At 39.1% G+C, this 25,272-nt stretch overlaps 1 protein-coding gene and 1 long non-coding RNA gene across 2 annotated transcripts; both read left to right on the plus strand.

Moving 5' to 3' along the window:
• Window positions 1-2,727: 2,727 nt before the first annotated feature.
• On the plus strand, window positions 2,728-8,151 carry LOC119886742. The gene is made up of 4 exons (XR_005441541.1): window positions 2,728-2,801; window positions 2,962-3,048; window positions 4,048-4,100; window positions 7,201-8,151. It is a non-coding gene; the product is annotated as an uncharacterized LOC119886742 (long non-coding RNA).
• A 9,591-nt stretch (window positions 8,152-17,742) lies between these two features.
• LOC119885511 (polymeric immunoglobulin receptor-like) lies at window positions 17,743-24,895 on the plus strand. Its single transcript, XM_038695580.1, has 7 exons — window positions 17,743-18,063; window positions 19,650-19,952; window positions 20,238-20,549; window positions 20,672-20,989; window positions 21,453-21,536; window positions 21,735-21,824; window positions 23,481-24,895. Exons 1-7 carry the CDS (start codon window positions 17,919-17,921, stop codon window positions 23,516-23,518), a joined length of 1,290 nt encoding a protein of 429 aa, XP_038551508.1. The 5' UTR covers window positions 17,743-17,918; the 3' UTR covers window positions 23,519-24,895.
• Window positions 24,896-25,272: the final 377 nt, after the last annotated feature.

The raw sequence follows: 25,272 nt of genomic DNA on the forward strand, positions 1-25,272 counted from the left end.
ACATTTTACCTTTCTTGTTTATTTGCAGAGACAGACGACTGCCAGGGACAATTTATTCAAACTGTGTACAGAACAGCTAAAACCACCATCACATGTGATTACACAGGAAACAAATACAAGTTCTTCTGCAAACAGAAAGGTTCAATCTGTGAGGATATTTTATCAACAAAATCCTCTCTGAAGTCAAACGGGACATTCACTCTCACAGAAACCAACAGTAGCTTCAGCGTGTCCATCAGTAACGTGTCCTCACATGATGCTGGTGTCTACTGGTGTGGAGTGGAAACACATGAAGGAAGTTACAGAGCTGCTCTCAGAAAGATACAGCTGGAGGTTAAAGGTGAGCAGCACACATCTGACTCTTTTAGCTTTGATTTTCTCACACAGATAATTAAAGTGTCTCTGAAAAATGTTGTTAAATACAGTCACTGATACACAACGCTGTCTGTCTGTGTCTCTACAGCTTCTATTACTAACTTCACCACGTTTCCAGCTGTTGGACAGAATCTTACATACTGGTGTCGATTTCCAAATTATACTCTGATAAACAAATTCATCTGTAAGGGAGAAGATCCATCTATATGTGAGCCTCTATTAAGCACACAGCACAACAAGACCACTGGGAGGTTTTCTATGATGGAGGAACAAGATAAGAGAAAGATCACCATAACAGTGAGAAACGTAACAACAGACGACACTGGGACATACTGGTGTGGAGCAGAAACCACTGACAAAACACGCAGATACAAATTCTTCCACAAACTGGTGATGACTGTCGGTGAGTGATGTTGTTTTATTGTGTGGATGTAGTTGACTATCAGTTGTATCAGCTCTGACTATATTAACCTCCAAGTGCATGCAAGACATAAATAAAGCCATCATCAATGGATCGCCAATACTACGATTCACCCTGGCGACGGGTAAAGCAGAAGAAGCAGTGACAGAATCTGAGTTGGCGTGAATAAAGATAAATAAGTTACAGTTTTATAATGAACCACAGTTAGTTTCTCTGTGGTAAAGAGCAAAACATTTGGCAGCATCAGACCTTTGTCACAGAAGACATTTTTACATCACATTAGGAAAAATACAGGTGTAAATAATAAAATGAATGAGGGCTGAATTCCATTTCGCTGCTGCAGTTTCAAGGTCCTGATATTGTTCATGCTGACTCACTGTCATGACTTACTGTTAGACTTGAATACAACAGATCCATTGCTAATGTTATTATTAACACTTGTGCTTTTCCTGCCATCAAACAGATAAGACATATTTCAGTCACTGTAAGCTGAAACAATAATAATGACTTTAGGGTTGCAGTTGAAAAGGCCCCTCAAAAAACTGAGATAGTTTTATCTGTTTCATGTATTGATCTTGATTAAACAGACACATTGCATGTGATATACAATTTCAGTCACTGTCAGCTGAAACAGTAAAAAAAACGTTTTGGTTTCAGTTAAAAAGACACAACTGAGTTAATATTTTTTCTTTCTAATCTATTTTCTATTTTTACTTAGCAATCCTGGCAAGAGCATCCTATTACTCAATTATGGCAAAAAATCATACTCACTTATTGACTAATAATATTGAGATTGTGATTAATTAACACGATTAGTCAATGATTTGGGGAGTTTGCATGCTCTCCCCGTGTCCGCGTGGGTTCTGTCCAGGTGCTCCGGCTTCCTCCCACCATCCAAAGACATGCAGGCTGGGTTAATTGGTGTCTCCGAAATTGTCCTTAGGTGTGAATGTGATTGGTTGTCTGTCTATGTGTGGCCCTGAGATGGACTGGTGACCTGTCCAGGGTGTACCCCGCCTTTCGCCCGATGTAAGCTGGGATTGGCTCCATCTCCCCGCGACCCTGTTTGCAGGAGAAGCGGTTGACGATGGATGGATGGATGACCTTTTTGAAAAAAAAGGATCTTCTTGAACTTTGAATTTTCTCTAACTCATTCAGTATAAAACGTGCTTTGTGACCAGATCTGTCTGATCTGGGCATGTTACCACACAGTTGTTCACTGTCATATGCTTAAGGCTCTTTTCTAACTTATTTGCACCAGTCTTTGGGACTGCCACAGTGTGTAACAACCGTCAAACAGCTGAATTGGTTTTTCCTTACTTGCTCTTGATCAAAAGCGCTCCACCCTTCATCTTGGCCCGAGCTGAACATATAGGTCACATAACACACTGGATTATAAACACAAGTCAAAGCGAGAGCATCATTGCGAAAAAGAATGTCTCACAAAAATTATTTTACCTAGATTATTTTGTTTTCATAACGTGTGGAAGCCAAAATTATAATTGAAAATTGTAGAAGAAATCAGAACCTTTATAGTGTATGTGAAGAAGCAATTAAGCTTAAACTCATTAAGCCTTATAATTTGCTTTGTTAAAAAAACATTTTACTTTTTTTTCAAATGGCTGTGAAATCCTGATGCTGCTTAATGCTTGTTTTAAGTTCCTGCACTTCTTGATGTGACAGCAGAACTTCATCAGCAACAACTAAAACCCAAGTGATCAATTCATAAACAGATTTAGTGTTGAGTGTTTCACTATGCATGTTTTATACTTTTTAAGGATAATTAACATTCTGATCTCTAAGGGTTATTCTGTCTGTTCTCTTGCCAAATTTAAATGGGTTTCTTTTTCAGTATCACCAGCAGTATCACTAGCAGTATCACCAGCAGTATCACCAGCAGTATCACCAGCAGTATCACCAGCAGCATCACCAGCAGTATCACCAGCAGTATCCACATCTCTGTTTTTTTCAACCCAGTCAACTACTGCATCTGCAGAGAGTCCTGGTAAGAGAGCACGTTTGACTTCTTAAATCTTCTGCTAGAGAAGAGCGGGGGGGGGGTTAAAATGAAATTTCTATAAACGTCCACTTACATTTTCTCAACACAGACAGCTGTGGATGATAATGACCCATGTTGAAAAAAATAATTGTGGTTTATTTTGCAGGTGGCCCTGACGTCGTCATCACTGTGATCGTCTGTGTAGCTATGCTGCTGCTGCTGTTTGTGCTGATTTTGATCCTAATCTACGCATGTAAGAGTTATTACCAGTTTGCAGAAGAAACACTCACATATTGTAAACAGAAAACCACATTAACAACAGCTCCACCCTGTGTGGAGGTGAGGACTAACAAGGCCAAAGAAGACACTCTATATCGTTTGTAGTGACTAAACATGACTTCTTTTTCATGTCTTGAAGTTAATGGACACAATGTTTTTATACAAAGAAAGGAAAAACATCACTTATTTGCCAGACTTACAAGAGGAAACAAATAATTATAAATTTGTTGTAAAACAGAATTTAACAAAGTATAAACTGTTCATTTTCCCCAACTCACCAGCATGAGTCTGGTGCGAATTAGCCTCCACCTGAAATTACTCATGCGCAGTTTAGGAGAGATCCAATCTCAATGAGGATAACAAGAAAACAAGAAAAAAATACCAGGTGTAAACACAAAGGCAAGATCCGATGGTTAAAGTAACATTATATAAAATTTGTTTTTTGCGAGATTTGGTGTCAGTACTGTTGTGGGAATTTACATCACAGTAGGAATAACATAAGGAGTATAGGAGAGGAAAGGTTAAGGATAAACACATATATATCTATAAGACATAGTAATAATATTAATAATAATAATATATAAGAAGATCATACATAAAAAATGAAATGTAAGAGGACACAATTTTCTGCCATAACAAGTGTTACATACAATAGCCGCATTTCCATCTAATTGTCAATTGACGTTACACATGGCCGTAATAAACAAGGTGTATGGGTTGCAAACCAGAAATAAAACCAGTCGCATGGACCCGAGGACCATGAATCTGAGATAAATGGATAGAGGTCCTCAGGAATATGTTTTAAGTTGCTACCAGCCATGTTTCAGTGCGTTATGGGAATAATAATGTCGCTTTAAGGCTTAAAGTTAAAGGCTTAAAGAGGTAGTGTCTCAATTTGATAAAAATTGGTGAAATTAATCCATTTATGTCCTTTTTTACTCAGCTATTGTTATCTTACTTTTGCTTCTTCCAGGATTTTCACCTTTAAAGAACACAAGAAATGGAGCAGCAGCACAGCACAAAAAGGTCAGTGTATAAATACAACTGTCCTCTACAGAAAAAAAAATAAGTGTGTTTAAGCCACACAAAATTATGACTCATGTTTACGTTTATTGATGTAAGCGACCTCTAGTGGCAGTACAATGCAAACGCATTAAGGATCGATTAAGGATTTTTGGCTGATATTTTTGACTGATATGTGGAACCGTTATACATTTGCTGTAAAATTTTTAATCTTGTCAAAATTTTGAATAACACAAACTCCAACACAAAACTTTGTTGAAAATAACAAGATTAAAGTTAATTGTCATGTTTAATCTTTAAAATAGTAAATTAAATGAATTAGAGATCCATCCCAGAGATGGACTACTATAATTGAAAAATTATCATAAACTTTTTCTTTACCACCTGCTATTTATATTATAATATGTGTGTGATGTGCTGCAAGTAGGCAAGTTAATTTTACTAAATGTAAAAATGTCACCACAAAGTAGGGTAGGCATTAAGCTCTGCATGAAGACATTTACATTTATTAATTTAGCTGACGCTTTTATAACAATTGCCTTACAATTGCTCTATATGTCAGAGGTCGCACGCCTCTGGAGACACTAGGGGTTAAGAGTCTTGCTCAGGGACACAATGGTGTTTCACAGTGGATCTGAACCCAGGTCTCTCACACAAAAGGAATGCATCTTATCCACTTCCCCATCACCACCCCAAGGTTAAAGAGCTGAGGTGGTGGTGTTTGTCCCAACCCCCCCAGCACTGTGATAGAACGGCTGGGTAAGAAGTGACATTGACCAGCGCTGCGTTGAGCTCCAAGCTGAACATTTTTTCACTCTCTGTAACCGGAAAAAAAACACTCAGCGCCCAGCGCTTGCCTCTCAACAAGCGGCTGAGTTTGCAAGGAGCTAGTAAATTTTAAGATATGTATCATCTCAGCTAAACAGGCTACAACTAGAGAGATTTAGCGAGTTTATAACTAGCTATTAGCCTAGCTAGCTACCTACATGTGCTTATGTAAAACCAAATCACAGCTGCGGTGGATGAAACAGAGCAGATTAAATATCGCTTAGTGCATGTTCCTGCTTTTTCTGCTGATGTAGTATCAGCATTTTACTAGTATTGCTGTTTTTAGTGCACTTACTTACAGTAACGGGCATCGTTATGGTCAACTTGTGTAACCTACAATGATCTCCGCTGACTTTGCTCCACGTGTGTGTATTTGCGGAGCTCTGCTGACATGGGAGAGGAGGGGCCACAGTGTGGTGGCTCGCTTGTTCTATTGGCTACTTCTGCACAATAGTCAGTGTTGATAGGCTATTACTCGTGACTTGTAACCAATCAGCTAGTACTGTGGGCGGGACATTGCTCCACCACACAGAGTGGTGAGTACAGACTGAAAGAAGCGGCTGCATCAGAGCCAAAGGAGCGCATTTTTTAATTAATTGATTATATCGACAATCTGTTTTTGAAATGACCGATGCAGATTATTGGAAAACTGCTGAATATTGCCGCCGATAATCGGCCAGACCAGACGGTCCCTTATTATATATAGCCATAAAGTTGCACTCCTGTGGTGGTGGGTTTGTTGGAGGAAAGCAATTTAGCCGCCTTTCACCTGAGTTCCAATGTGAAACAAGATTAATTTGTTTTTTTTAATAAAGTTAATTAGCATTAACTAACTTAGCTTCGTAGTTTCAGGGTTAGCTAGTTAGCTAACCATATTAGGCTGCGTTCGAAAAGTCAAGAATAATCTTCTTTCCTAACCACCTTTCTTTGACCTCGATGGAAAACGTCATGAGGTCAAAGAAAGATGCGTCCGCCATCTAAAGGCGGACATCACGGTGGATGGTACATAGCAAAAAGGCAGATAGGGTAACAGTTACCAAATAATGGACAGGGTTGTCACATTGAAAATGCTTGCTCACACTCACCCTCCTGCCCACCCACATTCATCAACATAAATCCCAATTGTTGTATGTAAACACAGTGTTTCCCACAGAATGACAGCCTAACTGAGGTGAGAGAGAGAGAGAGAGAGAGAGAGAGAGAGAGAGAGAGAGAGCGACCGTGCAGAAGGGGCGCTGAGCGAATAGCCTAGTATATGCTCTGCCCGCAGCTCTGTGATCTAAATCGATTTTACCCATAGCCTAATAAAAAACAACAATAGTCGAAATACTTCCAGGTCACTTGACTCAGTTAGGAACCTTCCTAAGCAAAAAAGACGCAGTTTGGACGCAGCCCTGGTCTTAAAGGCGTTGACAGAACCCCGTAGATCCCAAACCTCATCCTAACCTTCACAGTCAGTGATTGTATGTATGTTGAATGGTAAACCCAACAGCTGTGTAGGTAGGGTTTGCCTCCTTTGTGTCACTCCACGTGTTTATGTCATGTGACTTAGATCACGTGATTTCCAAAACGCTCATTTGAGTCATATTTGGATATTGGTAAAAACAAACTATGTTGTCGTTTAGGTTTGAGGACTTGTTGGTATATATGAATGTTTGTGTGCGTTGTGGTACTGTATAGGTTGAATCGATATTGCTGGAATAATTGTGCAAAAGCTGGATTACTCAAGTATGAGTGTTAAAAGAATAAGAAAGAACTTCTGGGACTCTCATTTCATAGAAAAAACAATATAAATTAATATTGACCAACAAGGAGGCAGCGTTTTCACTGTTTCAGTGACAGAATCTCCCTTTTTGCTACGTGTGGAGATCCTGTTGTGTTTGTTATGAATATTTTACCTACAGTGGTCGAATTTAGATGCAGGAGCACTACCACCTCTGATAACCAACTGGCACACACATTTCTTCCCTGTTTCTTCCCTGTTGCCTCTGAACAGAAACCAAGGAGGATAACTTGTAAACAAAACTCTCCCTATAAAGTATTATACTGTTACCACGAGATAATTATCAAAAAACCACTGCAGACTACAATGGGAAATATGTTACTGTATGATATAATGTATATGGGAATGTTTTAAAACTTTAATTATTTAAACAATATTATTAAAAGCTATTGTTCTTTAAAATTGTATTTATTTAATATCAGTTACTCAGACTCAGTTCTTATTATATGGATTTTATATGATTTTTTCAGACTGTATTTTTCATTCTGGTAGGATCATGTCTATGAGGAGATACAGCAGACGCCAAACTCAGGAAATAAGATGAACACGATTTATGCCACTGCCACCTTTCCCACAAACCCGTCTGCCTCGCAGCATTACTCCAGCATCAACTTCCAAACAGCTCTGACAGAGTTGGTGGTGAGACAGTGATCCTCAAACCCAACTCTGCTGCCTGAAAATATTCTACTGTGAAGTAAAATCCAGCCACTGTACTGTCAGCCAGCCGTCCAGCTCTTCAGAGGATCCTCTCTACACAACAGTCAACAAGCCACAGCAGCACTGAGCAAAGATCAGCCCTGTCAATTTATGACATTTACTACATGTATGGTCAAAATTTCAGGTCATTCATTGCTGATGTGGTTGTTTACAATGAATCCAGCTCAGACTTCAGGAACTTCACCAAGATATTCAGATGTTGGACGCTGTCAACTTAAATCCTATCAATCCAGAGACACACGATTCACTTCATCATCCACATTGTTTGAGTCACCAAGGTGTGAACAGGACTTTTGCACTGATCTGTAATTACTAGAGGAGTCTTTCTTGTCTTGCTTCTGAAGCTCAGCTTTATATTACAGCTGATTATTATCTCATTACCTGATTTAACTTATCACAGATACTGTATATTGTTGACCTGGTCTGAATCAGAGTCCCAGAAATAAAAGAAAATCCTTTCCCTACAATACTATGATATTTACATATGAAATTTACATATGAGAGACCTGGGTTCAATCCCCCTCTGTGACCCATCTGCCATTGTGTCCCTGAGCAAGACACCTAGTTGTTCCAGAGGCGTGCAACCTCTGACATAAAAAGCTTTGGATAAAAGCGACTTAATTTAAAGAAACTGTTTTAAAACTGGTAGTTTGAGTTATTATATTACATATTTCATAGTTTTATGTACAAGAAAACAATCATTAAAATGTTGCTTATTATTTACAACACCAGTGTAACAGCCTCCTCATTTAATCTTATTAATTTCACTGTATGCAGGATTTAATTTTATTTTTTTACTTTAGTGTCATCTAGTGGTAAAATTAAGACTGACATTGTGTCCCAGTTTGCTCCTCAGTCTCTGATTCGCCCTCTGTATTGGTATTGCTCTTTGTCCCTTTCTCTAAGTCCCTAGCGCTGCCATCCTCAAGCTCACTGTGTGAAAGTGAATTTAATAATGTCAGTTATAATGTAATAATGTCAATATATTTAGAAATACAGTGGTGAAATTATTATGTTCTGAAGTTGAGCATGTCAGTCATGTTGATTGTTTATTGTTGTTGTTGGAGCTATATTCTTATTTTTGTTTATTTTGGGCTTAAGTTAATTTATAGCCTAATTTATTTCTTTTCTTGTTAAAGTTAATTTGGTTTATTTTGTATTTATGCTTTACTTGTATTGTCGTTTGTTGGTCACATGGTGTTATGTTCATTTGCATAAGTAGGTCAAGGTGGGAGGTGCTGCAGGCACGAGGGCATATGGTTTTTTATCAGCAGTGAGAGAGGCAGCAGAACTGTCTGTGAGCTTGCTTATGTGTGTGAATAAACCTCCTCAAACTCAATCTTGTTATGGACATCACTTTGCTTTGGTACCTCTGAACCTGCGTAAAGCCTAACCATGACGTAGCCTCAAGTGGCCATTTGAGAAGTTTGTTATTATTTGTTTTTGTTTAAGTTTATGGACAAATAGCCACTACATTAAGTAAAAAACATCGTTGGTTTGCGTGGATACTGGACTTGTCGTTTGCTGGATTACCGTTTCGAAAGTGGATTACTCACCTGGATGTGGGAGACAAACAAAGGAAAGGGCCTAGGAGTGACGGAGCTAGGGGGCTGGATGCAGTGCAAACATCGAATAATACGACCCACCCGACAGTGTAAAATTTCCCTGGACACCGTATTGGATAACGGTGAAGCTACTGGAGCGCTGGAGCTGCACTACGGAGTGGAGGATATTATTTGCTGCAATTTGAATTCGCAAAGGCCCAAAGCCTTCACAGGTGATGCGCACAGCCGCGCGCAACAACAGCTACTGCCTGCATTCAATTCCGTGCACGAAGGCAACCACCGCAACAAACAAAGTTCCACAAGGTATGTGCTTTACTCAATCTTTGCAAGCAACTGTGTGTGTACATGACCGACATCAACAAAGGGTAAAATGTCTGAGGTTGCATCTAAAGCCACAAGCGACACGGCGCTTCCTGCAAGAAGACGCACAAGTTTTACTGCTAAAGGAATGATGTTTTTATGCAAACGTGTCAGGAAAAGAGATCGGTGCAATGCAGACGAGCCAAATCGTACATGAATCAGATGGATAAGTTGATGCATTCTGCAGACAATATTGATGCAGTCAAGTCTCTTTTGGATCAAATAATAATATGTGTTGATGAGGCAAAACAACATCATTTGTCATTTGTGTCACTGGACATACCTCAGGAGGAGAAGGAGAAACAAGATAAATATTTTGAACAAAAGGAAAAGTGTTTTTCAAACAGGCCATTCATATGAACTTCCAATTAAACCACCTGATAATCCAACTGATATTGGGCCTGAGGACAGTGTATCTAATAAAGGTTCTGAAACGCGTTCAAAGGCTGGTTCTAAACTGTCAAAGACTTCATCCAGTGCATCTGCAAAAATATTAGTGCAAGCGGGAAGAGCAGCGTTACAGGAACGCATGGCTGCTCTAAAACAAAGGCATATTTTGGAGGATCAGGAGGAACAAATACGATTTGAACAAGAGGACTTACGGAAGAAACGGGAACATTTAAGGAGAGAAAAGGAACAACTTGCTCTGGAGGCAGAATTAAAGGTGACAAATGCAAAATTGGAGGTTGTGGAAGTAAGCTCAAAGTGTGGTTCTAAAGTGTCAAGATGTGCATCTCAAACATCAGATGGCATGAATTCTTACTTGAAAAGGTCAGAAACTCAAGGGACATATGAACTAAATCCGAATGCTGAAGGCTATGTGCCCACCAATAAAAGCTCTGAACCTACCTCCAGTCGCTTGTTAAATTCTGTCCCTGTTGGTGTTCAACCCAAACATGTTGTAAAACAACTACCCATACCTAATGTCATTCCTGTGTTTCAAAGGCAAGATACACAATCACTGGGTTTGCAAGATGTTTGTGACGATAATCCATTCATCAATTCTCTGGACATTTTGAACATCATGCAGCGTCAAAATGAAATAACTGCGCTGTTGGTCCAACAAAACACAGCCTCTGCTCTGCCTATGAGAAATATACCTGTATTTGATGGAGATCCCCTGTATTTCAAATCTTTTCTCAGAGCCTTTGAAAATTGCATTGAGGATAAAACTCAAAATTTCAGTGATTGTCTGTACTTCCTAGAACAGTACACTAGAGGGAAACCAAGAGACATTGTGAGAAGTTGTCAGCATATGCCCTCTGAACCAGGTTATCAAAGAGCAAAAACGCTTTTGATTGAACATTTTGGCAGTGAACATAAATATCTTCGGCTTACATGGACAAAATCAACAACTGGCCCTCAATAAAACCTGAGGATGTTAATGCTTTGCAGTCATTTGCTTTGTTCCTTCGAGGTTGCTCCAATATAGTACATCATATAAAGTATATGAAGGAGTTGGACATGCCAGCTAAGCTCAGGACGATCCTAATGAAACTCCCATATAAGCTGAGGGAAAAGTGGAGAAATGTGGCATGTGACATATTGGAACAAACTGGAAGCAGAGCAGTGTTTGTTGATTTTGTGAATTTCATTGAAAAACAAGTCAAAATTGTTTCAGATCCTCTGTTTGGAAATATTAATAATGTTTCTCCAGCCAGCTATACAAAGCTTTCCATGCAAGTTAAGCAGAAAAGGAAAAGTGGTACATTTGCCACCAGCATTAATGCACCAAAGGATGGACATAAAGAAATGGAAAACTTGACAGCTCACAGTAAGCAGCTCAAATGTATATTCTGCTATCTTACCAATCACACTCTGGAAAAATGCTTTCAGTTTAGAAGAAAGACACAACAGGACAAGATTCAGTTTCTAAAGGAGAAGGGCGTTTGTTTTGGGTGCTTGAAACATGGACACACAAGCAAAGACTGCAGGAGTCGTTTGGATTGTGAAGTGTGTCACAGGAAGCACCCATCTGTCCTGCATGTGGAGAAGGAGGATACTACAAGGATAACCTCCAAAGAAACTGTGAGCACTGTATCCGGGAAGCAGCAGACGTGTGGTCATATTGGGGCTGGTGAAGAGGATACTGCTGTTTTTTCCATTGTGGCTGTGCAGGTGAAAAGTCAGAAAAGTAATAAAGTTGTGCACACTTATGCTTTCCTGGATCCTGGGAGCTCTGGTACCTTCTGTACTACAAGTATGGCTGAAAGGCTGGGAGTATCAGGAAAAAACTGTAATGTAGTGTTAAGGACAATGGGGCAGACTAAAACCATCAACACTACTATAGTAACCGGTCTGGAGGTGTCTGGATTTGACACAGATGACTTTATTGAGCTACCGTCTGTTCTGACACAAACAAAAATGCCTGTCTCTAAAGTCAATGTGCCATGTCAGGATGATGTTGCCAAATGGGCGTATTTGAGCAGCATTAGGCTACATGAAGTAGATGCAGATGTAGACTTTCTCATTGGAACCGACTCCTAAAGTTTTGGAGCCATGGGAACTGATAAACAGTCAATGTGGTGGACCGTATGCAGTAAGGACCAGAGTTGGCTGGGTCATAAATGGGCCTCTTCGTGCTGGAGACTCTGAAGGTACTGGTGTCAAATCAGGATGCATTGTTGTAACTGCTAATCACATATCTGTGGAACACTTGGAAAGTATGTTGATACAACAGTATAATCATGACTTTACTGAAAGAACAAGTGATGAACAACTTGAGATGTCAAGAGAAGACATTAAATTCATGAAAATGGTGGAGAGTACGACAGTGCTTAACAATGAACATTATCACATTGACTTACCTTTCAGAGTTGATGATCCTGTTTTGCCAAATAATCGCTGCATTGCACTACAAAGACTCCAAGGCCTGAAGAGGAGATTTAATAGAGACATTTCATTCAAGGCTCAATACGTTGATTTCCTTAACAACATGTTAGAGCAAGGATATGCAGAAAAGGTTCCCACAAATGAGCCCACTCTGGAACAAGGAAAGGTGTGGTACATTCCCCACCATGGTGTACGTCATCCAACCAAAGGAAAGTTGCGTGTTGTGTTTGATTGCGGCTGTACTTACAAAGGTATATCATTGAACAGTCAGCTCCTGCAGGGCCCAGACTTCACTAACACGCTAATTGGTGTCCTCCTTCGGTTTAGAGAAGAGCCCATCGCTGTTATGGCTGATATCAACGCCATGTTCCATCAGGTCCGGGTTCCATATAAGCACGTTAACTTCTTGCGCTTTCTATGGTGGCCCAATGGAGACGCTACAGCGGAGCCAGAGGAATACAGGATGTGCGTGCATTTGTTTGGAGCTGTATCCTCTCCAAGCTGCTCAAACTATGCACTGAGGAGAACTGCTGAGGATAATGCACTGCAATATTCACCCGATGTCCTTCGTACAGTTAAGACAAATTTCTACGTGGATGATTGTCTTAAGTCCACTGTGACAGAGGAAGATGCAGTGAAGCTCATACATGGATTAACATCTCTCTGTAAAAAGGGCGGCTTTCATCTCCAAAAGTGGGTCACAAATAACTCAAATGTGTATTCCTAGCGAAATCAGAGCAGTGGGTTTGGAGAACATGGATTTGGACAGGGACCAACTCCCTGTGGAAAGAGCTCTGGGGATGCAATGGTGTGTTCAAGGAAATACGTTCAGCTTCAGGACTGCAGTGCAGGAACGTCCACACACTAGGAGGGGCATCCTTTCTGTGGTGAGCTCTCTTTACGACCCGCTGGGTTTTCTGTCTCCTTTCATAATACCTGCCAAGTTACTGTTACACGAGTTGTACAGAATGAACTTCAAATGGGATGAGCCAGTTCCCCGTGATGTCTCCGAACATTGGTCTGAGTGGCTCTCTGAGCTTCAGCATATGAGTGGATTTAAAGTGGAACGGTGCATTAAACCCAAAAACTTTGGAACACAAGTGAAAGCAGAACTGCATCATTTTTCAGATGCTAGTCAAACAGGATATGGCACTGTTTCATATTTGAGATTGGAGAGCACTGACAACGTGCATGTTTCATTTATCACAGGCTCGTGTCGCTCCTAACTAAGCAACTAACCATTCCACGCCTTGAGCTTGCTGCAGCTGTGCTTGCTGTTCGAGTGAACACAATGCTGTTGAAAGAGCTACAGTTGCCATTGCAAAGGTCATTCTTTTGGACCGATAGCACTACTGTTCTCAAGTACATCTTTAATGAAACAAAGCGCTTTCACACATATGTTGCCAATCGTGTCAGCACCATAAGAGAATCCACAGACAAAGATCAGTGGAGGTATGTAAACACCAAAGACAATCCTGCAGATGAAGCTTCTCGAGGACTAAGAGCTCAGGAGTTTGGGAAAGGAAAATGGCTAAAAGGACCGGACTTTTTGCACTTGCCCCCCACCAGGTGGCCGAAACTCGACTTGGACTCCTCTTCCATTCCATCTGATGATGCAGAGGTGAAAAGGGAACTTAAGGTCAATGTTGTTACAATACACAGTGACAATCCTCTCAGTCAGCTCATTCACTATTTTTCATCCTGGAGAAAGCTTAAAACATCTGTTGGAGCTGAAAGAAAGACTTTTACTTTTAAGCCGAAAGAGAAAAGAATATGTGGTCAACCAGAATGAGAATGTGGAAAAGGAGATTAAAAAATTCAAAGCCGCACTTGGAAAATCCAGCTTGACACCAGAGCGCTTGGAGGAAGCCGAAAAGGAAATAATAGCCACTACAGTTGTGAACTTTATCACTTTAAATGTTGCAGCTGCTAGAAATTGTGAGATGGAATGATCTCCTTGAGTTTTGTGAAGCACTGGTTCTCAAACTTTTTCATGTCAAGGACCCCCAAAACTGACTCACATTAGACGACGGACCCCCATTTGAGATCCCACCGTGACACACTGTGGGAGACGACACTACATGCCTTTTACCAAGACTACAGTTATCATCAAAATAACTTGAAAGATGCAACAATCACATAGAATTTTACAAATAGCAAATTAACTTTAATGTGCTGAATATCTAGATACATTCATTTTCAATTTAAATCACCAAATAAGCACAGTTTCCTTTGGTTTACTGATGTCTGCAATGATGTGTTGTAGAAAAATATGAGGGGTGGAGCTTTTTGTAAGTGACCTAAAATAGAATGACACTAAAGCCTGAGATCATAACCTGACTGAGGATGTTCAGTCTGACCGTAATGCTTTTCTAATACAGTTTTGTTGAATGACTAATTATTATTGAACAAGGAGTGACTATAACAGTGTTAAAACAATGCAGGGGGCTGTGATGGTGGGGGTGTGCTGTTTAAAATGACGGTGAGACATCAACGATCCAGCCCAGTTTGACAGTCCATCAGGTTAAAGGATCACAGGATCTGACAAAAGATCTGGAAAATGTTCACAGCATCAATAGATTAATCTTTGATGGCACTGATTTTGAGATAAAAAGCAGAAATACAGCGATCCAGTTACAAAGGAACGTCTGCTTGCTAGTGTTTCATTTGCCACTCAGCTTCTTACCCGAAGACTTCCTTTTGCAGTCTGGCAAAAGCTGTGCCAGGTTAATCTTTTTGCCAGAGTACTCTGAAGGTGTTTTTTTTTTCTGCCAAAAAAACACTCAATAAAACAAGGCAAGGCAGATACTGCCACACGTTTTAATTTAGTCTAATTCAGCCAATTAAACCTGATTAAACATGATAACCTGTTTATAAATATAATAATATAATTTTATCAGCCATCAGCAGCAGTTTCATGTGGTTTTGTTCTATGGGTGGAGACTTAAGTGAGCCTGTGGTTTGCAACCTGTTGGTTTTAAATAGCTTTTCTGGTTAAGGGTGAGAATGTCTCATAGCCAGAGGGAGATAAAAATAATAATAGTAAGAGACGTGTCAACATAGACCTCATCCACAGCCATCACTACTGTTGTTCCCACATTTCCATGTGAAGCTTTACAGCTTATTATTACAGCTTCTGTTTAAAAAGAGCTGTATCTCCTACCATTTAAATGCTGAACACTATCTGACAATGAAAAACTAAAAGGCCATTGTTCACTATCTGCTCAGCAGCAAACAGGAGACAGACACAGTTAGAGACTAACTGGTGAACACAGTCGAGCATTTAGCAGCTAAAGAGTCAAATCTTCTCTCAGGAGAGGTTCTAGCCCCAAAACAAAGCTAACAGAGAGAATACTGGACAGATGAATGACCACTCTGCTTTGCGAACAAGTTCATCTTGAAGGTGATAATATGTTAATGATGTTCATAGGTTGCTTCCACTGCCCTCCAACAGGGTCACACACAGGTCCAAAATACAAACGCACAAACAGGACCTCTACATGTCAGAGTGAGGGGGCTGCCACGCAGTCAGGCTCCCTGAGCAGTTAGGGGTTCAGGCTTTGCTCAGGTGAACCTTCAGCAGTGACCAGGAGGTGAAGTGGCACCTCTCCAGCTGCCAGTCTGAACTCCTTTTGACTGATCCGTGCTGGACGTGAACCGGAACCACCATCCGGTTCCCAAGATAAGACCCCACAGACTGAGCTACTGCTGCCCAAAGGTTTAACATCCACAGGTTTTAGGAGAAAAAAATTCTAATAAAATGTCTTTAGTTTGTTCCCTCAGTCACCTGTGCAGATACACAATTTATGATCTATGAAGTACGTAATTTACTTGATTAAAACCAGATCATGAATAATGATGAGGATGTACGCATTCACAGTTTGTAGTTTGCATAAGTTATAACTGTTGCACTGTGTCAGGGGACAGTACAAGTTTTCTCTCTCTCTCATTACAGTCATTTCCTATTTACTGTGTAATGAAGTGATGTATAAGGTGGGAGGAGATGTGGCTAAAACTTAAAGAAGAAAGATGAAAGGGGCAGGATAGAAAATTGAGGAGTAGTTTTTAGGTATCATAAGATGTAAGTTCAGGAAATAGAGCTGTGCAGATACAGGAGACCAACCAACAAGGAGGATCTCAGCATCCAACAAGATGAAGATCTTTCTTCTTCTCTTCCTCTCACTGACGACAGGTAAAACGTTTGCTGCTATTGGACTACTGATCTTAGAGATTACACTTGTTACAGCTCTGCTCGTAGAGCACTGACTTCACAGTTAAGATGTCTCACTCAGTAAAACTTGGTAAAAATATTTTAAGTCTAAAAGGATATTTATAGTTTTATGCACAAATGTTAGAGCAGGATTGTGAGGAACAGTACAGTAATGGTCAAAGAAAAAGCTTTTCAGACATGATATTTCAGGGGGTTCAGGAGTTGATGACTGTAGACGCCACTTTCAGCAATAATGTTATCAACGTGTTTGTATAGCCCCTCCTGTGGGTGCCCATCAGTGGAGGCTGGTAAATAAACAAATGAATGACAGTTTATTTTTACATTTAAATGTCTTCAAAAAAGTAATAATTGCTGACATTAAAATTGCTAAATTAAAATCTCAGGGTGGCCATTAAACTAACAGAACATGAGGACTTTGGGAAGTACACCAGTAAATTTGACATTCGACCTTTACAACACAATGCACATCTAATGAATTAAATGAAATTTCAGAAACATATTCTCTCTTTGCTTTTTATGTATCGAGGCGTAACTGATTTAATTCAGCTTTCATACTGTACATGTAAAGTGTGGTGCCACTACTCTAAATTATTTTGCTTCCACATCCAGTAGAGAAATCAATTTGCCATGAAGATCAGATTCCAAAAAAAGCAGATGTAACACTCTCCCCACTCATCACCAATGTAAGCAACTCCTCATTGTCCATTGGACTCGACCCCGACACCCTGAACAACTGCAGGCCCATCTCCATCATTCTTTCTCTGTCCACAATCCATGAGCGAGTTGTCGATACTCACTCAAACTGCCCTACTTAAAATCACCCAATGACATACTTCCCTCTGACTCTGGGTTCCTCACCATCCCCTATCTCCATGCTATCTTTCAAACAGACCCTCAAAACCCACCTTTTCAAGACTGCATTCTCCAGTTCTGTCCTTCCCCTCTCTCCCTCCTTTTCTTTTTTAACCAGTTACTTTTATCTTTCGCCCTGTAAAGCGTATTTGAGTGTTTAGAATATTATCAATATCATTCACACCTTATGAGTGTGGTGACCACGTGTTAGCACAGCATTACTGTATTTTAATTCCGGTTTTACCTTTCTGAGACAGACGGCTGTCAGAATCAATTTAAACAAACTGCGTACAGAACAGCTAAAACCAAGTTATTCTGCAAACAGAACGGTTTAATCTGTGAGCTGAAGGTTAACTGTGAGCAGCACACATCTGACTCTTTTAGCTTTGATTTTCTCACACAGATAATTAAAGTGTCTCTGAAATATGTTGTTAAATACAGTCACTGATACACAACGATGTCTTTCTGTCTGTCTCTCTACAGCTACTATTACTAACTTCACCACGTTTCCAACTGTTGGACAGAATCTTACATACTGGTGTGAATATCCAAAAGATTCTTTTATAAACAAATTCATCTGTAAGGGAGAAGATCCATCTATATGTAAACCTCTATTAAGCACACAGCGCAACAAGACCATTGGGAGGTTTTCTATGAAGGAGGAACAAGATAAGAGAAATATCACCATAACAGTGAGAGACGTAACAACAGACGACACTGGGACATACTGGTGTGGAGCAGAAACCACTGACAAAACACACAGCAACAAATTCTTCGAAAAGCTGGTGATGACTGTAGGTGAGTGATGTTATTTTATATTGTGTGGATGTAATCTGATCCTGGTTCAGATTGTAGGAGGGTAATAGTTGGATGACAAGCATGAAAAGAAAGCTATAGTAATTATTGATTACTGCTGGACTCCTGAAGTGACCATCAGTTGCATCAGCTCTGAGTATGTTAACCTCATATTACATGCATGATGAATAACTAAAGCCATCATCAATTGATCTGCAATCCAATGATTCACCATGGCGACGGGTAAAGCTAAAGAAGTAGTGAGAGAATCAGTTATTTTCTCTGTGGTAAAGTGCAAAACACTTGGCAACAATTGACCTTTTCACAAAAGACATTTTTACATCACAGAAGGAGAAACACAGGTGTAAACAATAAAATACATGAGGGCTGAATTCCATTTAGCTGCTGCTGTTTCAGGGTCCTGATATTGTTCATGCTGACTCACTGTCATGACTTACTGTTAGACTTGAATATAACAGAGCCATTGTTAATGTTATTATGAACACTTGTGCTTTTCCTGCCATCAAACAGATAAGACATATTTCAGTCACTGTAAACTGAAACAATAATAATGACTTTAGGGTTGCAGTTGAAAAGGCACCTCAAAAACTGAGATAGTTTTATCTGTTTCATGTATTGATCTTGATTAAACAGCATCCTATTTCATCCATATTTAAGCATGTAGTAGATTTTGAAATGCTGTTACAAAGGCAGTCAACTGGGATATCCTGTCACTGGCTGACTCAGTCTGCAGAAAGATATCTTGTTGCTATTTGTGCTCTTGTTTTCATTTCCTGCACTTCCATTTTCAGAGCAGCGTACTGCAGTGATGTGACAACAGAACTCTATCAGCAACAACCAAAACCCTTAAAAAGTGATCAGTTTTATTTACACAGATGTAGATACTTCACTTTTTAAGGATAGATGCACAATTTATCAAGTCTTACAAAATAATACTCACATTTCTGTATGTGCATTGAAAGTGTTACTGTTCACTGTTATTGTGACTAATACTAGCTGCAAAGAGATCATTTCCTAAAGCATGTGAGAATACATTTAGAAATTCAGCTGAAGCTATATGAGGTTCTGGGCTGGACAATTGTTTTTTACTCCGAGCTAGACAACCAACGACCACTCCTGGGTTTAGCTGTTCTTTAGCTCAAATTAATTCATTAGAATCTACTTTTCAAACATGATATTTTAGGCTGTTCAAGTGTTCTTTTAGATTTAAATTTAAAAACCACTTCCAGCTAAAAACTTTTAATTAATGTGTTTGTATAGCCCCTCCTGTGGGCACTCAAAAGTAGAGGCTGCTAAACCGATGATGAGTGACTGTATATTAAAACACAGTTGCAATTATATAAAATATATCTTTAAATAAGATATTATAATTGCTGACAGATACTGTCCTCTTAGCAGCCTATAACTACATTATAGTGTGTTAAAAGAATGTATTAAATGTTTGTATACTGCTTCCAAGTGGTTAATATTGAGCTCAAAGTAAAGTTGCAATGTTGCATTGATACAGAGCTAATTCAGATGACAGTCTGTCAAGTGTCATGTTGTGAACTTTTGTCTTTGATCTACAGGTCATGAGGTCTTGTCTAAAGTGAAGGGATGCCCAGTAGGATGGATTCAATTCACCTGCAAATATCCAAAACCAAATGTAACATATGAAAGTATTGATTTAGTTAATCCCAAAGAAACCATACGAAGTGCTCTAAAGAATGTGTGGGAAAACAACGGCAGAGTTTTCCTGTACCATGATCCAAAAAAAAAACATCTCAGGGTGGCCATTAATAAAACTGAACATGAGAACTTTGGGAAGTACACCTGTAAATTTAACCAACTACCTGACTCATGTGACACAGTGGAACTGGACTTGGACGTTGGTAAGAGGCACTCACTTTTTATTAAAATGAATGTTACAGATGTTGGTTATAAATTTCCAGACTATTTTGACTCTAATTTCACATTCACTAGAGTCAATTTCTATTTCAAGTCATCATCTACTCAGATAAACAAAATGAAGATCAATCTGCAACAGAGACCAAATTCCAATAAAAGCAGATGTAACATGATTCACACTTTACTGTATGAGTGTGGTGATTTGCATTTCCATCATGTGTTAGCACATTATCACAGTTTCACATTTTACCTTTCTTGTTTATTTGCAGAGACAGACGGCTGCCAGGGACAATTTATTCAAACTGCGTACAGAACAGCTAAAACCACCATCACATGTGATTACACAGGAAACAAATACAAGTTCTTCTGCAAACAGAAAGGTTCAATCTGTGAGGATATTTTATCAACAAAATCCTCTCTGAAGTCAAAGGGGACATTCACTCTCACAGAAACCAAGAGTAGCTTCAGCGTGTCCATCAGTAACGTGTCCTCACATGATGCTGGTGTCTACCGGTGTGGAGTGGAAACACATGAAGGAAGTTACAGAGCTGCTCTCAGAAAGATACAGCTGGAAGTTAAAGGTGAGCAGCACACATTGACACTTTGAGCTTTGATTTTCTCACACAGATAATTAAAGTGTCTCTGAAATATGTTGTTAAATACAGTCACTGATACACAACGATGTCTGTCTGTGTCTCTACAGCTTCTATTACTAACTTCACCACGTTTCCAACTGTTGGACAGAATCTTACATACTGGTGTCAATATCCAAATTATACTCTGATAAACAAATTCATCTGTAAGGGAGAAGATCCATCTATATGTCAACCTCTAGTAAGCACCGCACAGCACAACAAGAACACTGGGAAGTTTTCTATGCAGGAGGAACAAGATAAGAGAAATATCACCATAACAGTGAGAGACGTAACAACAGACGACACTGGGACATACTGGTGTGGAGCAGAAAGCACTGACAAAACACACAGCAACAAATTCTTCCACAAACTGGTGATGACTGTAGGTGAGTCATTTTTATTGTGTGAATGAAATCTGATCCTGGTTCAGATTGTAGGACGGTAACCGATTGTTGGCCAACTTAACATTCTTCCACAGATTGTTGATGACTGTATGTGAGTTGTCAAATGCTGCTTCCTTACACCGATTCCTAACATACAGCGAGGGATCACAGGTTTCTCAATCAGCACCTTTTACCTCTAATTAAATTAACTACATTACAGTTAACAGTAACGTAAAATAGGCACACAAGCTGAAAGCTGACACAACATTGTACTTTAAACCCATGTAAATTATACAAATCCCTCCATCTTTAGATAAATGACATCAGACATCAAATTTCCCCTGTTGGTTTTTCTTAAATACCAAATGTATTCTCTCCTTCTTAGTTATGAATTAAACCTGTTAAATATATTGTTGTTTGCGTGCTTAAAAGCTTAACTTAAATGTAATTGACTGTTTGTTTACAGTGTCACCGGCCGTGTCAACAAATCCCCCTGCAACCTCTTCACCATCTGTAACAAAGCCAGCTACTGTTTCTTATGGTGGTTTTGGTGAGAAAGCATGTTTGTTCATTTAAACCCTAAGGAATAATGCTTGTATACTAGGCTGAGTGTCTTTAATTGGTCATGGTAAAATACTTCTGACTACAAATATTTAATACTTTTTTGTTGCTAATACTATAAGTATTGATGCTGTTGTTCATTTTGTTAATGTTGGATGTAATTTTGATTTCTTGTTTTCTCGTGTAGATCGGACATCTGTGTTGACGATTGCTGTGGCCCTCTCTTTGGATGTGCTGCTGTTGCTGCTTATGCTCACTACATATTTTGTCTACACACGTAAGAGGTTTTCACTGGTTTTAACATCATCAAACTTCTCCAAAAACACATTTGGTGGCTACTTTTTGATCAAAACATTTAGATCACTTTAATGGCAGACATGTAAGTATATTTGTCTGTGGATCAATTAACATCTCAACTGACAAATTTTGGTCGAGATTTTTTATGTAGTTGATCCTTCACAGAATCTGATGGGTCACAAATTTAGCATAGCAATGTAGGACAGAGAAGACAGTAGAACACCAGCGGTGAAAACATATGCCTCCTCACTACTAGAAATGACTGGGGAACACAATTTGGTACAGCTTAAGATTGAATTTAATTAAGTTTTAATTGTTTGTACAAATTTGTTCAAACCTTATTTTTGGCAAACTCACAGCCCTATCATGTGTAGTCGATTTCATGATTCCATCATAGTTTCAGGCAGACAGAGACCAACTGTGCCTGCTTTTAGTCTACTCCAATACAGTTACATTTCTTACACTAATTAGGCCGTTCAAAGACTCCACAACATGATATTTTACTATGCTCCAACTTTTGTTTCTTAAACTAGCACTTCAGGTAAGGTGCTATGGAGGATGATTTAACCAAGAAATAAAAGGGGAAAATTGCAACAAATTTTTTTTATATTATAGCATTAAAGATAATCAGGCCATACATGTTATTAAAAACTGAAAAATGAACTGGAATATTAAAATGACAAATTGATGTTGTTATTTAAATTGACAAGTCCTGAAATAGAAAACTGAAATGCTTAAATCTTAATGCTTAAATTAAAACCTTAAAGGCAAACACTTAAATTGAAATGTTAATTGGAAATAAAACAATTTTAAAGTAAATTTCAGGTTTCACCTGTGCTTTTTAGGATACTCAAAGACACTTTACAATAAAACCAGTACATTAAGCACATAAAAAAATAGTTACATAATATACATCAATGCAGGGAAGAGCATAAAACTAACAGCAGGTGAAATTTAACATTGTTAAGAGGCTGAAGGCTAATCTAAAGAGGTAGGTTTTGATAAGTGATCTGAATGTGTCCAGGTCAGTACAGTGGATCTGTATGGGTAGGAAGTTCCAAAGGGAGGGGAGCTGTGGGGTGTGAAAAGCTCCCAGTCACCCCAGGTACGGTGCTTGGTCCTGAGTGGTGAGGAGAGGAGGTTTATGTTAGAGGAGCAGAGGTTTCGGGAGGGATTGTGGTGGTGGAGCAGGTCTGTGAGGTAGGAAGAGGCCTGGTTATGGAGGGTTTTATGGGTGAGGAGGAGGATTTTAAACTGAATGCGCTGGGAAACAGGGAGCCGGTGGGGATTCTGGAGGATGCAGGTGTGAATGAGAAGGCGGGCAGCAGAGTTTTGGATGTATTGAAGTTTATTTAGGGCTTTGGCAGATGAACCATAAAGGATGCTATTGGAGAAGTCCATTCTGGATGTAATGAATGTAGGGATCAGAGTGTCAGCAGCAGAGAAGTTGAGTGATGGGCGGAGACTTTAATAAGTTTAACATTTCCCGTTTTCATTTAAGTACTTGGGGGAAAAAATCCTCTATAATGTGACAACGTTTTAGGAATACTTAAATGAAGACAATTCTGCACATGTATTACTGCTTATTCACTTTACTACTATAACATTTTGTTCCCTTTCTCTCTTTGTCTGACAGGATTTGCAGGTTTTAAGAATACAAGGACAGAAGCATGAAGAAAATCAAAGAGAAGGAAAAGAAGTGCACTAGTTTACTTATGCTAGATTTCAAAAGAAGCCCTTTGTAATATTCCTGTAATATCCCACATATATTCTGTAATTTAGACCAACTACTAATGTCACCATAACAGTTTAAAATATTAAATTGATATTTCTCTGTCATTAATATTGTTTAACTTATAACTAAATCATTTTATCCACATTTATCATTTAATAGTCTAACGTGAGCGGTGAAACAAGACTGATTTGTTTCTTTTAATACAGTGAATTAACACTACTTTAGGATATGCCTATATGAGTCGTATTTGGAGGTTGGTAAAAACAAACTATGTTGTCCTTTAGGTTGGAGGACTTGACAAAACATTCCCTATAAAGTATTATACTGTTACCACATGAGCTAATGATCAGAAACCCACTGTAGACCACAACGGGAAATGTGTTACTGTATGATATAATGTATATGGGAATGTTTTAAAACTTTAACTATTTATACAATATTGATAATAGCTATTGTTCTTTTAAATTTTTTTTTACATAAAATCCGTTACTCAGACCTGTTTGTATTTTAACTTACAGTGTTGAGCACATTTTGAATGGAGAGTTCTCCAGACTCCCAATTTATGCCACTGCCAACTTTCCCACAAACCCCTCTGCCTCGCTGCATTACTCCAGCATCAACTTCCAAACAGCTCTGACAGAGTTGGTGGTGAGGCAGTGATCCTCAAACCCAGCTCTGCTGCCTGAAAATATTCTACTGTGAAGTAAAATCCAGCCTACTGTAGAGTCAGCCAGCCGTCCAGCTCTTCAGAGGATCCTCTCTACACAACAGTCAACGAGGCTCAGCAGCACCGAGCAACGATCATCTTATCTCATTACCTGATCTAACTTATCACAGATACTGTATATTGTTGACCTGGTCTGAATGAGAGTCCCAGAAATAAAAGAAAATCCTTTCCCTGCAATTCAGTGATATTTTTATGTGAAAACTTGCACACTGAGAACATATTTTGAGAAAATATTTTTGACGACTACATTGACCATTTGAATTCACATTTAATTTCCAGATAAAGTGGCTATTCCTCTTTTTGTTTTGGTCAGTTATTTACTCATTTAGTGACGTTAAACACACCAACTAGACAACTGCACTGGGATCAAATCATTATTTTACATTGCCTTGATGGCTGAAATGGTGCAGTGGATAAGATACATGCCTTTGGTGTGAGAGACCTGGGTTCAATCCCCCTCTGTGACCCCTCCACTGATGTGTCCCTAAGCAAGACACTTAACTCCTAGTTGTTCCAGAGGCGTGCAACCTCTGACATAAAAAGCTTTGGATAAAAGCGACTTAATTTAAAGAAACTGTCTTAAAACTGGTAGTTTGAGTTATTATATATATATTTCATAGTTTTATGTACAAGAAAACAATCATTAAAATGTTGCTTATTATTTACAACACCAGTGTAACAGCCTCCTCATTTAATCTTATTAATTTCACTGTATGCAGGATTTATTTTTTTTACTTTAGTGTCATCTAGTGGTAAAATTAAGACTGACATTGTGTCCCAGTTTGCTCCTCAGTCTCTGATTCGCCCTCTGTATTGGTGTTGCTCTTTGTCCCTTTCTCTAACTCCCTAGCGCTGCCATCCTCAAGCTCACTGTGTGAAAGTGAATTTAATAATGTCAGTTATAATGTAATAATGTCAATATATTTAGAAATACAGTGGTGAAATTACAGTGTTCTGAAGTTGAGC

Source organism: Micropterus salmoides, unplaced genomic scaffold, assembly GCF_014851395.1.
Source record: "Micropterus salmoides isolate LMB-PRFRI ecotype aquatic unplaced genomic scaffold, ASM1485139v1 Ms_hic_scaffold_4, whole genome shotgun sequence".
Classification (NCBI taxonomy): domain Eukaryota; kingdom Metazoa; phylum Chordata; class Actinopteri; order Centrarchiformes; family Centrarchidae; genus Micropterus; species Micropterus salmoides.